The following is a 12,697-nucleotide window of genomic DNA, read 5'->3' as shown; positions in this document are numbered from 1 at the left end:
AAAAAAAAAAGAAGGAGGAGGCAGCCGAATAAGGAAGTCATTGTAAATAAATGTACTTTAGAATCATGCCGCATCCACTGTCATCCCTACCAGTAAGGTGGATTCTTTACTCCTCCACCTCTTCACGCACTCCGGTTCCCTAACTCACAGTGTCCTGAAGCTGCTGTTACAAGGAATCTTGGGGATACGGTTCTAGCCTTCTTGCCTCCGTGGTAAAGGAAGGCAAGTTACACGGGTTTACTAAGCGCGATTTTTTTGTGTGTGTGTGTCCTCTAGGAACGCTTGGATTTTGCAATGAAAGAAATCATATTTGATCTTCTCAGTGTTGGGAAATCTGCTAAAACTTTCACCATTAATCCAGAGGTAAGTGGTCATGTGCTCTCCTCTGCTGTGTGTACGACCTCTCACCTTCCTAGAGCAATCACGACTCCCAGGTTCAAATCCCACCTCTGCCTCTTACTACAGATGTGGTCTGGGGCAAGTTATTTTACCTTTGTAATAGCTTAAGAGTGGTGATTAAGCTTTGCGGTGAACTGTCTCACCCCCAAGGACCCATGTACCCTGCTTGAGAGACCACGGTCGTAAGTCAGAAAAGGTTTCCCACATTAGCCGACTTAGCCCATCTACATCTGAGTTATGACATGATGAGCTCAGGGGTCTTGTACTTCAGATGATTCGTATTTAAAGTGTTCTTTATTAAATGTCATTTATCCAACCTTTATTGAGCACCTAAAATGTGCCAGGTACTAGTCTAGGTGTTGGAGAAAGAACAGGCAAAAATCCTTTTCCCCAGATGAAGCTTATAATAAAAGTAATCAACAAGAACAATCAATCAATTAATCAATAAATGTTATATCCTACTTGTGTGTCCCCATTATTGACTGTTAAGCTGATTCACTCTTTAAACATTACATTTTCAGGCTGTTTTAAAATGTATTATAAACTAATTGCTTATATAAAAAGGCAAAATGGGTGTTTTCTTATTTTATTTATTTATTTTTTAAATCAGGCCTTTCTCATAATTGAATCCTAAGATGCCTGTTTATGGGGCTAACAAATGAGTGAGAAAGCTATTAAAGGTTTTCATTTTAAAGATTTTAAAGGTGGGTTAATAATTATTTCCAGATTTTTAAAGTAGGCAAAGTGAGTGTGCTTACAGGTGACATACTTAGCTTGGTTTCCGGCAACAAACATCATAAAAGACAATTTTCTTAAACCTCTCCAATTTTCAAAAATAGTCTTTCTACTGATGAGGTTTACCTCTGAAAGTAAGTCCCCCCCGCCCCCAGGCTCTCATACTAGGAGGAGAAAAAGGTATCAGGTCGGCTGGGTTGGGTGGTCATTATTCATCAGTTTCACTTTGTTAAGATTATCTGGAATGTGTATTTTATTTTTGAGAATCATTTTAAAAGCTTGTGAGAACTCTATTAATTAAACCCAGACAAAAGTCTCGATTAACCCACTTAATCAAGTGCATAGATTGCAGTACACTGGGAGAGCGTGTGAGTAAGGTTCACTCTGCCAACCCCAGCACTCTGTCGAGCTCATCTACCTCTGTCTCTGACTACGAGACATGCGAGTGTCTGGTATTTAGACTGAGGGAAGGTACCACTGCTCCATCATGTAAGAGATGATGAGCAATGTTTAAAATTTTAATCACATTTAGGTAAATAAAAAGTAAACAAAGTTTCATTTTCTCACGGTAGTACAGTGACCTCTCTTGCACACCCACTGGGATGTCTGCTTGAGCGGCTGGTAGCACAGAGCAGGGACAGTGACACCTGGGCAGGGACAGGAGTGGTGCAGATGAAAGACCATTCCCAGGGAGAGAGAACGTTGAGAAGAACTCCAGCTTGGGTGAAAAGGCGATGCATTTGGTTTGAACGTGTCTAACCTTTGGACTTCTGAGTAGAGATGTCAGGTGTGTCTGAGGGTCTGAGTTCAGAGGAGAGGCCAGGCTCAAAATCTGTGGGTGATTTGTCTTGAGCGGTAACTGAAGCAGTCGTGAAGCAGTCTGATGTTTAATACCCAAGTAAAGAAAGCTGAGGCCGAAATGCAGGTAGAGATGACACACCCCAGTGCTGGGAGGGGAAGGGTGAAAGGAGAACTTGACAGTGTCGGTGCTGCTGAACAGTCGAGTAGCCTGCTGGAATCAGGCCTGCTGTCCTGAGTGGTACGGTCTCTGAGGAGTGAGAGCTGCTTCAGGAAAATACTTGGAATGGTTTGCTCCATTAGGATAGTATAGGTAAGAGAAGTGGGATCTCCTCAGTGATAAGGGCCATGCTGAAGATGCAGGAAGGAGAAGGGACAGTTAATTGGTGGGGTACCTTACCCAGAATGCAAGCACAAATGCAGTCCCAACAGCTGGGAAGCCGGTCAGCTCCTGACTGTAACCGGAGTAAACACCAGGGAGAAAGAGGAGGACGTAGAAATGGGCTGTTGTGATTTCAGTGAGAGACTGAGGGGAGTTGGCGGCGCTCTTCTTTCTGAGAAGTAGAGGGCAAGAGGGGGCTGTAGGAGGAAAGGGGAGTTGAGGAAGGGTGGAAGAGGGCTGAGCAAGCCTTAGAGTAAGAGAGCCAGCTGACCCCAGAGGGGAGAGGACGGCATTTGGGAATTTGATACTAACCCTTGCTGTAACGCCGGGGCTCGTTTCCAGTTCTGGACAGAAAGATTAGTTTCCCTAACATCCTCCTTCCTCCCATCCCCCGGTGTTATTTGATGAAAAGTTCCTAATATGAATAAAGGATAATGTGTGGCCTTCTTGTTTCTCCCTTTGGACACTTTCTTCTCTGAAGAGAATGAACATCGGCCTCAGGGTCTTCCTGGTGATCGCAGACAGCCTGCAGCAGAAGGACGGTGAGCCCCCAATGCCGACCACTGGAGTCATTCTGCCCTCAGGAAACACTCTCCGAGTGAAGAAAATTTTTCTCAATAAAACCTTGACAGATGAAGAAGCAAAAGTCATAGGTTAGTGTTAACTGAAATAAGTAAGTTGCTTTGTGATACAGTTTGATATTCTTGTGTAAAAGTCTGATGCTCTAACCTAAGAGGCATGCATTTGCCTGGTACGGTTACGCCACTATACAGACGCACAGAATGAATATATTTTTGGTAACAGTTATAAATCTTGATGTTAAAGAGTCAACTTCAGTTTTCTGCATAATTTTACACAATTTCTCCAATCATTGCAATATGCTATAGCTGATGACCAGGAGGAATATATCCCAGGTGAAACTCCGTTTCTGTGTGTGACAACAATAAGCTAATATCGTTTGAAGATTGATAGACTTTTATTAGAGAAAGTAAGTGTAAGTATTCTTTATCTAATTTCTGATACTAACTGAGGTTTTTTATCCCCCTAGGAATGTCAGTTTATTATCCTCAAGTAAGGAAGGCGTTAGATAGCATTCTCAGACATTTGGACAAAGAAGTTGGGAGACCGATGTGTATGACCAGTGTGCAGATGTCCAACAAGGAGCCTGAAGACATGATCACGTAGGTCGTGGCTTGTGGTGCCCTTTCGCGTTGGGAGAGAGGGCAGTGGTTGATCCTTGCTGGCCCCGGTCTCGCGCCCTCTTCTGGAGGCCTCTCTTACTGCCATCTGCTGCAGTTTCCAGTACACAAATTTCTTCTCGGTGCTCAGTTTTAATCTTTAAAGTACGATCAAACTGGGATAGATGGCAAAAGTCACTCTGGACCTTGGTCTTGTCATCAGTGACAAGGCCCTACACCTGTGACATATAAGTCGTAGGTACCCCAGGGGTGTGGGAGCATGATTGGGTCATTAAATCAAACAAATGCTCTTATTTCCAGAGGCTCAATAAAAAAAAAAAAATCCTGAAAATCTGAACTCTGATAGTTTGGTCTCCTGGGAACCAGGGTGCATAGGGGTGCAATATGTAAGTAGTTTTTTCCCAGACAGTGCTCCCCCACACCAGCCTCATCATCTATTGTCTGTCATCCCAGCTTCCTTTATTCTTGTTGTCAGGGGATTCTTCTGCATGAAGATGTATTCTATGGTAATAACTTATTTACTAGAGAGCAGCTACATGTTCTCTATAAGGGAGATAAATGGTAATGTTTGCATCAGAGGCCTGAGAAGGCCACATTGGGTATTCGATCTCTGTTTATTTACTATACACTGCTTGTATGCTACCATGGTCTCGGAGAGTTTCTTTAATCTGAAATGTTTTGCCTGTGTTACTTTCCCTGAGAGATTCTCCCTTCTCACCACCCCTCATTCCTTCATTTATGCTTGTAAGGTTGCTTTCACATAGTTGCTCCAGCTGCCTACACGGCACCTCCAGAGACAGCAGTGTCACTCAGCTAGATCTTCTTGTTTAACTCCATTAATGTTGGATTTGGGTTTCATTTCCAGTGGATTTAATTCAGGGTATTTAACACCTTAACTCTGTTGGAGTTGTATTTAACTTACACTGGTTTTGACCCCAGAGCTTCATGAAGCATATATGTTCTCTTGACCTAATAAAACACTGTAGCCCCAAGGAAAAAAATTTTTTTCTAGTGTAGCAGTTAGTGTGTTAAGATGGAAAGGCCCCTTTCAATGAGTAAGAGAGAGATGAGATGGCAGAAAATGTTTTATTACTTACAGGTTCTAGGGTGTTCCCTGTGCACTTGGAGGTCACACAGAGGGCAGGGAGTGTGCGCAGTGCAGATAGAGAAAGGGCCCCGGGACCATTGCCTTTTTGGGGTCCAGGGCATTATCCAAATATGTTTGCCCTGTGGAGTTTTGATTGGTGAGTTTTTTTTGTTTGTTTGTTTGTTTTTGACAGAGTCTCACCATGTCACCCTGAGTAGAGTATTGTAGCATCATAGCTCACAGCAACTCAAACTCTTGGGCTTAAGCAATTCTCTTGCCTCAGCCTCCCAAGTAACTGGGACTATAGGCATCTGCCACAATGTCTGACTGTTTTTTGGTTATAGTTGTCATTGTTGTTCGGCAGGCCTGGGCCAGGTTCGAACCTGCTAGCCCCAGTGTATGTGGCCAGCGCCCTAGCCACTGAGCTACAGGTGCTAAGTGTAACTGGTGGCTTTAAAGCAAATAGGCGTGAGTTCCTGGAGGTCACGCTGTGATTTGAGAGGTGGACACTGAGACATGTCCATGTGGGGGAGGTGGTCCATGCATGGTGTCCAGGTCAGTTGGACCAGTCTAGTAGATTATATCTAGCTGGCTGATGGTGAGGGAATCACTAGGAGGAAGTCATATAAGGCTGCTATCTGGCTCAACCATATTAAAGAATGTGGGACATTCTAGCTCAGTGGTTAGGGCACCTGCCACACACACCAAGGCAGGTGGTTTCAAACCCAGCCTGGGCCAGCTAAAACAACAATGACAACTACAACAAAAAAATAGTCAGGCATTGTGGTGGGTACCTGTAGTCCCAGCTACTTGGGAGGCTGAGGCAAGAGAATCACTTAAGCCCAAGAGTTTGAGGTTGCTGTGAGCTGAGACACCATGGTAGTCTGTCTACCCAAGGTGACAGCTTGAGACTGTCTCAAAAGAAAAAGAACATGGGGTAGGGATGTAGAATTGGAAACTGTACCAAAGATGACCAAGCCCTGATTCTGGTATGAGAAAGTTAGACTTATCCATAAAGTGGATGCTGAAGCTACCTAAAATTTTGAGAATTTCCTACACAGTGATGGTCTCCTCTGCTTTCATTGCTGTACGTTCATCTTTGTTGGCCAGTTCCCTCTTTTGATTATGTATTTATAAAATGTCCTGTGGGTTTGTCACTGGGAGAGGCGGCGGTGGCCCCACTGCACACGTGGCTGTCTGTGCATGAGCCCAGCACCAGGGGCGCAATTCAGAGACATGGGGCTGCTCGCGGGCCATGGTGCACCCCTGTTGTTTGTGGACTAACGAGCCAACAGCAAAGTTTGTTGATGCCTTCATTTATAGCGAATGTATTTGAACCGTGTTTTGCAGGACTGGTGTTTATTTAAGTTGCAACCGAAATTCATGCATTTTAGAACCACGCATATGAAATCTCCAGAAGGAGGTGCCGAGTCCATTGCTACTATAATGCAGACTGACCCAGACACTTAGAACACCCAGAGTTGTTCCCACATAATGATGATTTTATTGTGCCAACCGGACAACAGTTTAGATAAAATAAGTTTAAAAGGCCTCACTTGCTTAATGTAGGCCAAAATAAAAACTGGTATATTAAGAGGTTAGACATTTAAAATAAATAAATCATTGAATAACTAAAAGAATAGTCTCAAGAAGGACCAGGATTTTCAACATTTGGCTCATTTTGTTACATAAACATTTTAAATATGTATATACATTTATGCATGTCACACAGAATAAGAATAAACCAGCAAAACCAATACTAACGCAAATTTTAGAGTACTAAAAATAACATTAGGATATTAAATGAAAAACTTTTGGTTAATGTTATAGGCCCCAAAGAATAACTCATATTTAGTTAAAATATGTTAGTTAAATAATATTAATATTGTTATCTATATATTTACTGAAGGCTAAAAATTAAATATTTAATTTTATTAATATCTTAAATATAATTTGTTTAAATCTTTATTTAATAATAATTGCAGGGTTTGTTTTCTAATTACTTTCTACTTGCTAACTATGTTTTTTTTCTTAAATTATTTCTATATCAGTTTGTCCATTTGACTGGTAATTATCTACTGGATTCATGTGTATTCTTTAAATTAAATACATCACACTTGGAGGGAGCTCCTACTTTTTGTAATTATTATTCCAATTTTGATTTCATTGTTTAGTTTATATAATATGCTTGATTTACTAAATCCTGTTGTGGTATGTTTTGCAGGGGGGAAAGAAAGCCCAAAATTGATTTGTTTAGAACTTGTATTGCTGCTATTCCAAGGTTGATTCCTGATGGTATGAGCAGAACTGACCTCATTGAATTGTTGGCAAGGTAAGTGGAAATTACTGTCTGCAATGTTGATTTTTATCCTTTCTATCCCTTTAAATTTCTGATAAACCTGTTACTATTATCACTAAATGAAAATATTTTTCAATTCTTTGATATTTTTTAAACTGCCATTTTTTCTCTTTTTTTCTGTTAAAAACATTTTCTCTGCTCAACTTCTCGAGTTCTTCAGGATTCCCCCACAAATCCTAATCATGTATTTCAATTCCCTATTTTTCCATCTAGTAATATGACCTGGGATTTGTGTAACAGGTTATCCCTTAACATATGACATTATCAGCATTTAATAATACCCCGTTTGGCGATTAATTGTTGTGTTTGCTCCGAGAGCCCTTTCTTTACCGTCTAGGGTGGTAACTAGGTCTCACTGGCACTTCTTTCCCCTATGGCAGAGCCCATAGCTTGTAAGGTTTTCTGTCTGTCTTCTATTAAGCTTGTCAAGGCTCTATAAAATGAGTAAATAACGTGACAACCAAAGTTAAATACCAGCTCCTAGTTCTAGTTCAGCTAGTGGCCAGCCCAGCTGTTCTGTTCATGCCTTTAGGGATTCCCTAGACAAGGGGTCAGGAAATTTTTCTCGTAAAGGATTAGATATTAAATTTTTTTAGAGTTTGTGGGTCATACAGTCTTTGTCCCAAGTATTCATCTCTGAAGTTTATTACTCAGTGCAGATAGACATTTTGGTAGAAGAAGTAGGCCTGCTGTTGGATGGTCAGTAGGGTGACTATAGTTTAATAATTCTCTATCGTACAGTTCAAAACAGCTACAAAAGAATAATTATGTAAAGAAGACAAATAGTTAAGGTGACAGAAATCCCACCGGTTTGATCTTTACCAATTATATGAATTATTCAATTGTCATAAGTACCCCCCAAATACGTCCAGTATATATCACTAAAACAGAAGGCTGCCCATCTCCGCTGTTGTGGTACTGAGGCCGCCATATACATGTCATTCCGTTCCCGTAGGCATCTGGCTGGGTTTAGCCATGAGCCAGTTGGCTGACCCCTGTCCTAGATGAAAAACCAACTATGATAACCATAAGAGAGCTGTGATACTTGACTATCTTGAAAGATACTGTTGCAGGGTATGATCACTAATACAAATTCACAATGGTTAAATAATTGATAACCCTTTCTGTGCCCTTCTGAAAATACCTAGCCTCTCCCACCCCCAGGTACCGCCTTGTCCTCTGCCGATCCAGGCTGCCATCAGAGATGGAAGGGGATTTGCCTCATATGAGAATTAAGAGAGAAAGGGGTTACTTTGCACCAAGAGATTCCTTCCCTTCCCACACTCTCTTCGTCTCTGCTATGGATTACATTGCCGAGCTGCAAAGTTCATGTCAACGTTAGAAATCAGAAACCTTAATGATTTCTAGCAGTATTTAGGAGAGCAGTGAACAACTGCCGTTCATTCTGCCCTCACCCCTCCTCCCTCAGCCTGACTCCTGTACATCTTTGTGGACAGCGATCCACAAACCGATGGCTCATATTGCATGGCAAAGTGAAACCTCGGCTGTGAGCTGGGGAGCCCAGGATAGGCGCAGACATCTGGACAGGGAGTGGCAGTTTCCGTTCACTTTGCTGCTGTCCTCTGTGATCCTGTGTACTAATTCATTTACTCCAGTGGAAAGAGCAAGCCTAGGGTCTGTTTTATTCTCCTGTCATTTGGAATTGTGCTGTCTAAATCTTATTTTAAAATCAAGCAGGCAAATAAAACAAAACATGCATTGTAAATCTGTAGGCCTCTATGCTGTCCCCAAGGAAAACTGACTGATTGCCCTCCCTTTAATGAGCCGGGCTCCACTGTTCTCCCCGACACGCTGAGGAGGTAACTCATTCATATGCCCTCTGCATCACGCAGATAGGTTACAAATACGTAGCTATCTATCTCACACCTAAGGGATGTTGAAATGACCTTCAAAGTCCATGTTAGGGAGAATTGTCACTCCCCTTTCCTACGGTACTGTATCTCCCTCCGCGCCACTATCAGAGCCAGAATAGTGGGCTGGAGATGCTTAATCTGACCCTGTTTATTTCTGATCTGCAGAAATAATTATGTGGCATTGTTGCTTACGCCCAAGTCTGTCCAGCTGTAGTCCTCTTGGTCTTCAGTCTCACTGTCAGTCGAAGGTTGGCTTAGTGAAGACCGATGCCTCCTTTTTCCTAGACCACCCAACTCACAACTTCCCAGCGTCCCCAGCACGTAACTGTGGTATATTTTAAATGTTACCTGCTGATTTTATTCATTCAAACTATTTCCACCTCTGATGCATTTGACTTTAGAAGCAGTCATTAGAGTAATCCTCTTCAGCCCCAAATCATAAACTCTTAGTCATATAGTATCTGCATATATACGCACATGTAGGTGGCTTTACTACCACAGTCATTTTTTACCTTGTTTATCATCGTTTTTCTTACTAATTATTCTCCGTTTATGTTTTGGTAAAGTTCCATAACTAAAATTAGCCCCATATTGGTTCGATGTCTTTGCAAGGTGATTTTATAAAGCCTGTTTCCTAATTTATTTAAACTCCTAAATTCTTACTTCAAGAGTTATTTCTGTTACTGATTCAATCTTAATTTGCTGTATTTCCTTCTTCATGCTCAGCTGTCTATCTTGTATTTAACCGTAGTCTCAGCAGTACGTAAGGAATAACTGAGAGAAATCATGGCCTTTTAGCAATAATCAGGGACTAAAAACTGAGATAGTGCTAAGATACCATATGCTTGACTAACTGTAGGACTACAATGTGGCATTTTAAGGATTATAATTTTTTTCAATGGAATTCTGATACGGCATCTGTATTTTTTTTCCCCTCAAGTATAGCATTTAAATTAAGATCTAACTTATTCTGAATTATAGTAAAAATATCAGTCAATTGTGAATTTAAATGAATTAAAGTATAGACCACCATCAGGGTGAATATGGCACAAAACAGTGAACTTCGGTTCCTATCTTTATGCTTCTGACAAAACAATTAAGACAATGTACTTTTTCAGTTCCTGGTTTTGAGGTGTAGGTGGTAAGAACCCTTTGGCAGGTTTTGAAGTTTGCTGATGGAATCTTGTTCTTGGCAGGCTCACAATTCATATGGATGAAGAGCTGAGAGCTCTGGCTTTCAATACTCTGCAGGCACTAATGCTTGATTTTCCAGATTGGCGGGAAGATGTTCTTTCAGGATTTGTTTATTTTATTGTTCGTGAAGTGACTGATGTCCATCCCACGCTTCTCGATAACGCCGTAAAGATGTTGGTGCAATTAATAAACCAGTGGAAACAAGCAGCCCAAATGCAGAACAAAAACCAGGACTCCCAGGTACCCAATTCTTTTCTCTCGTGCCTTTCTACGTGGTCACTGTTAAATGACCCATAACAATGTTAACCGTGACTTATTTTCTCAAACACGAAAAGTTTTCTTCTATTCACTTTCAGTATGTTCACAATTCCTTAAACTGGACTTTCCTATAGTTCCTATGTTAAATGTGCAGCGTTTGTGTGGGAAACTTTTCTCACCTTCTTCCCTTGGTAACAACTAGTGTTTAGGAAGCATGGAAAGTAGAGGTAAGTCTAGCTCCCGTTTCGGTTGACAGAATAAAAACTTCTGGTATCTTCTATCTGGGTTACTTGGTTATTCATCCATCACCAGTCCCTGTTTCACATACACAGTATCTGTGTTCCTTAACCGTAAAAGGTGTTCAAATTATTTATGATAATATATAAATTATAGAACCTTAGAATTTTAGAGCCGGACCATCTAAGCCCATCCAGCTTGTCAACCTTTAATAAGCACAGAAGTCAGTAGGGTCCTATGAAGGAGCGAGCTTCTCACAAGGTCCAAGCAAAGCCAGGCTGCTGGCACACGCTTTCAGGGTGAAAGATACAATCCTAATCCCCTCATTTCCTTTAAAAAATATCAGACAGGGTTGGCGCCTGTGGCTCAAAGGAGTAGGGTGCTGGCCCCACATGCCGGAGGTGGTGGGTTGGCAGGTTCAAAGCCAGCCCCGGCCAAAAACTGCAAAATAAAAAATATCAGACAAAAAGCGATTGTCAATTCCAAGGTCACAAAGTAGTCAGAGAATGACAGAAGGTAGGTACCGAATTCCCCTTCGGACTGCCATTGAAATGCTTTTTTCACCGTGCACGTGCTAACATTTTCATAAATTAAATACTATTTGAATTGCTTGAGCCGAGGCAGACCTCTAGGCATGATGTCTGTGATCTGCTGCACTCTTTATTGATTGTTTCTCGGGAGTATCTGTGGATCCATGTTTTTTATTTTATTTTTCAAGCATGGAGTAGCTAACGGAGCTTCCCACCCCCCTGCTCTGGAGAGGAGCCTGTACTCAAGCGTGTTCCACGTGGTGGAAGGCTTTGCACTCGTCATCCTCTGTAGCAGTCGCCCTGCCACTAGGAGATTAGCCGTCAGTGTCCTTAGAGAAGTACGGGCTTTATTTGCACTTTTGGAAATACCTAAGGTAAGATTTAGGTCTTTAAGTCAGCTAATGAAAGTACTTGACAGCCATGCCTGTGTCCATCTTTAGCCCCTTTCTATACCTACCATGTAGACGTAACTTACTCTACAACAAAGTACCCACCACCCTCAATTCCATTTGTAACAAAATAGTGCCTTTTCTGAGCTTTCCTAGGTTTGGCTACTTTTCTTAAACATTGTAATGTTTTCAGACATAGGATATCTTTTTTTTATAGGGTGATGATGAATTAGCCATAGACGTGATGGACAGGCTGAGCCCATCCATTCTTGAGAGCTTCATACATCTCACGGGGGCTGACCAGGTAACAGTCATGATTTCATGCCACCCATGAGCTTCCTTAACAAATGTAATGTGTTAGAAAGTGTTTTCATAAATGATAAAGTGCTATGAATCTCTCTCTAGCAAAACAAACCTGCAGAAATTTCATGGGATGTCAGGAACTCACTCCTCCTCCAAACCTACCTTCACCCTCATATTATCCTGTCCCAGACGCTACCCAATAGGACACTTCCAGTATACAGCAGTTTATGTGGCAAAACATTGCAAGTTACTGAAATGTGCAGTAATCCATCTTTTTTCTCCACGTAGACGACTTTGCTCTATTGCCCCAGCTCGATAGATTTACAAACATTAGCAGAATGGAACTCCTCTCCTATTAGCCACCAGTTTGATGTCATTAGTCCATCACACATATGGATATTTGCACATGTGACCCAAGGCCAAGACCCATGGATCATAAGTCTCTCCAGTTTTTTAAAGCAAGAAAACCTCCCTAAACACTGCTCGACGGCTGTGAGCTACGCCTGGATGTTTGCTTACACAAGACTTCAGTTGTTGTCTCCACAAGTTGATATAAAGTGAGTTATTTTCCTAGTGTAAATTTTGAAAGGTATAATTGTCAGCTTTCACGTGGTGTGGGTTGGAAAAATATAAAAATGCTGCAAATTAGGACTCCCATAAGGACCACACGGTGTTACGTAGGAAGAAGTTATCAAAGATTCAGTCTCACAACTCCTCTGTCCTCTCCATGGAATTCACTTCCACCGAATTTTAATTGTAACCGTGCACTTGGCACATAGCGTATGTCCAATGCATCTGTACGAATGGAAGAATTAGGAGGTCTGAGGGGAATGTGGATGTAAATAAGAGTTAAGTTTGTTGATAAAGGGTGAGAGGGAGAGAGCAGCTGAGTTCAGTGGTCCTACTTTTCCTGCCGGCGTTATGAGGAAGGCCATCCCCTCACGGGGAGTGAT

The 12,697-nt window shown here is 41.7% G+C and overlaps 1 protein-coding gene across 9 annotated transcripts in view; it reads left to right on the top strand.

Annotated features, from left to right (window-relative positions):
• The window catches only part of FRYL (FRY like transcription coactivator), a 260,014-nt gene that overhangs the window by 166,890 nt on the left and 80,427 nt on the right, over positions 1 to 12,697 (top strand). For all 9 annotated transcript variants that reach the window (XR_002774533.1, XM_023515972.1, XM_023515970.1 and 6 more), the window contains 8 exons: positions 277 to 363; positions 2,796 to 2,967; positions 3,363 to 3,495; positions 6,825 to 6,932; positions 10,030 to 10,267; positions 11,241 to 11,426; positions 11,659 to 11,745; positions 12,033 to 12,301. Coding sequence is in view for 8 of the 9 variants with exons in the window: in XM_023515972.1 (XP_023371740.1) it covers positions 277 to 363; positions 2,796 to 2,967; positions 3,363 to 3,495; positions 6,825 to 6,932; positions 10,030 to 10,267; positions 11,241 to 11,426; positions 11,659 to 11,745; positions 12,033 to 12,301 (1,280 nt within the window). In the remaining variant the exon portion in view is untranslated. The remainder of the gene's footprint in view (positions 1 to 276; positions 364 to 2,795; positions 2,968 to 3,362; positions 3,496 to 6,824; positions 6,933 to 10,029; positions 10,268 to 11,240; positions 11,427 to 11,658; positions 11,746 to 12,032; positions 12,302 to 12,697) is intronic.

The sequence above is a fragment of the Otolemur garnettii genome, unplaced genomic scaffold (assembly GCF_000181295.1).
Source record: "Otolemur garnettii isolate 467f Iridium unplaced genomic scaffold, OtoGar3 scaffold00083, whole genome shotgun sequence".
NCBI classification, from domain to species: Eukaryota; Metazoa; Chordata; class Mammalia; order Primates; family Galagidae; genus Otolemur; species Otolemur garnettii.
Note: the sequence above shows the minus strand (reverse complement) of the source record. Positions and strands in the feature narration are given on the sequence as shown.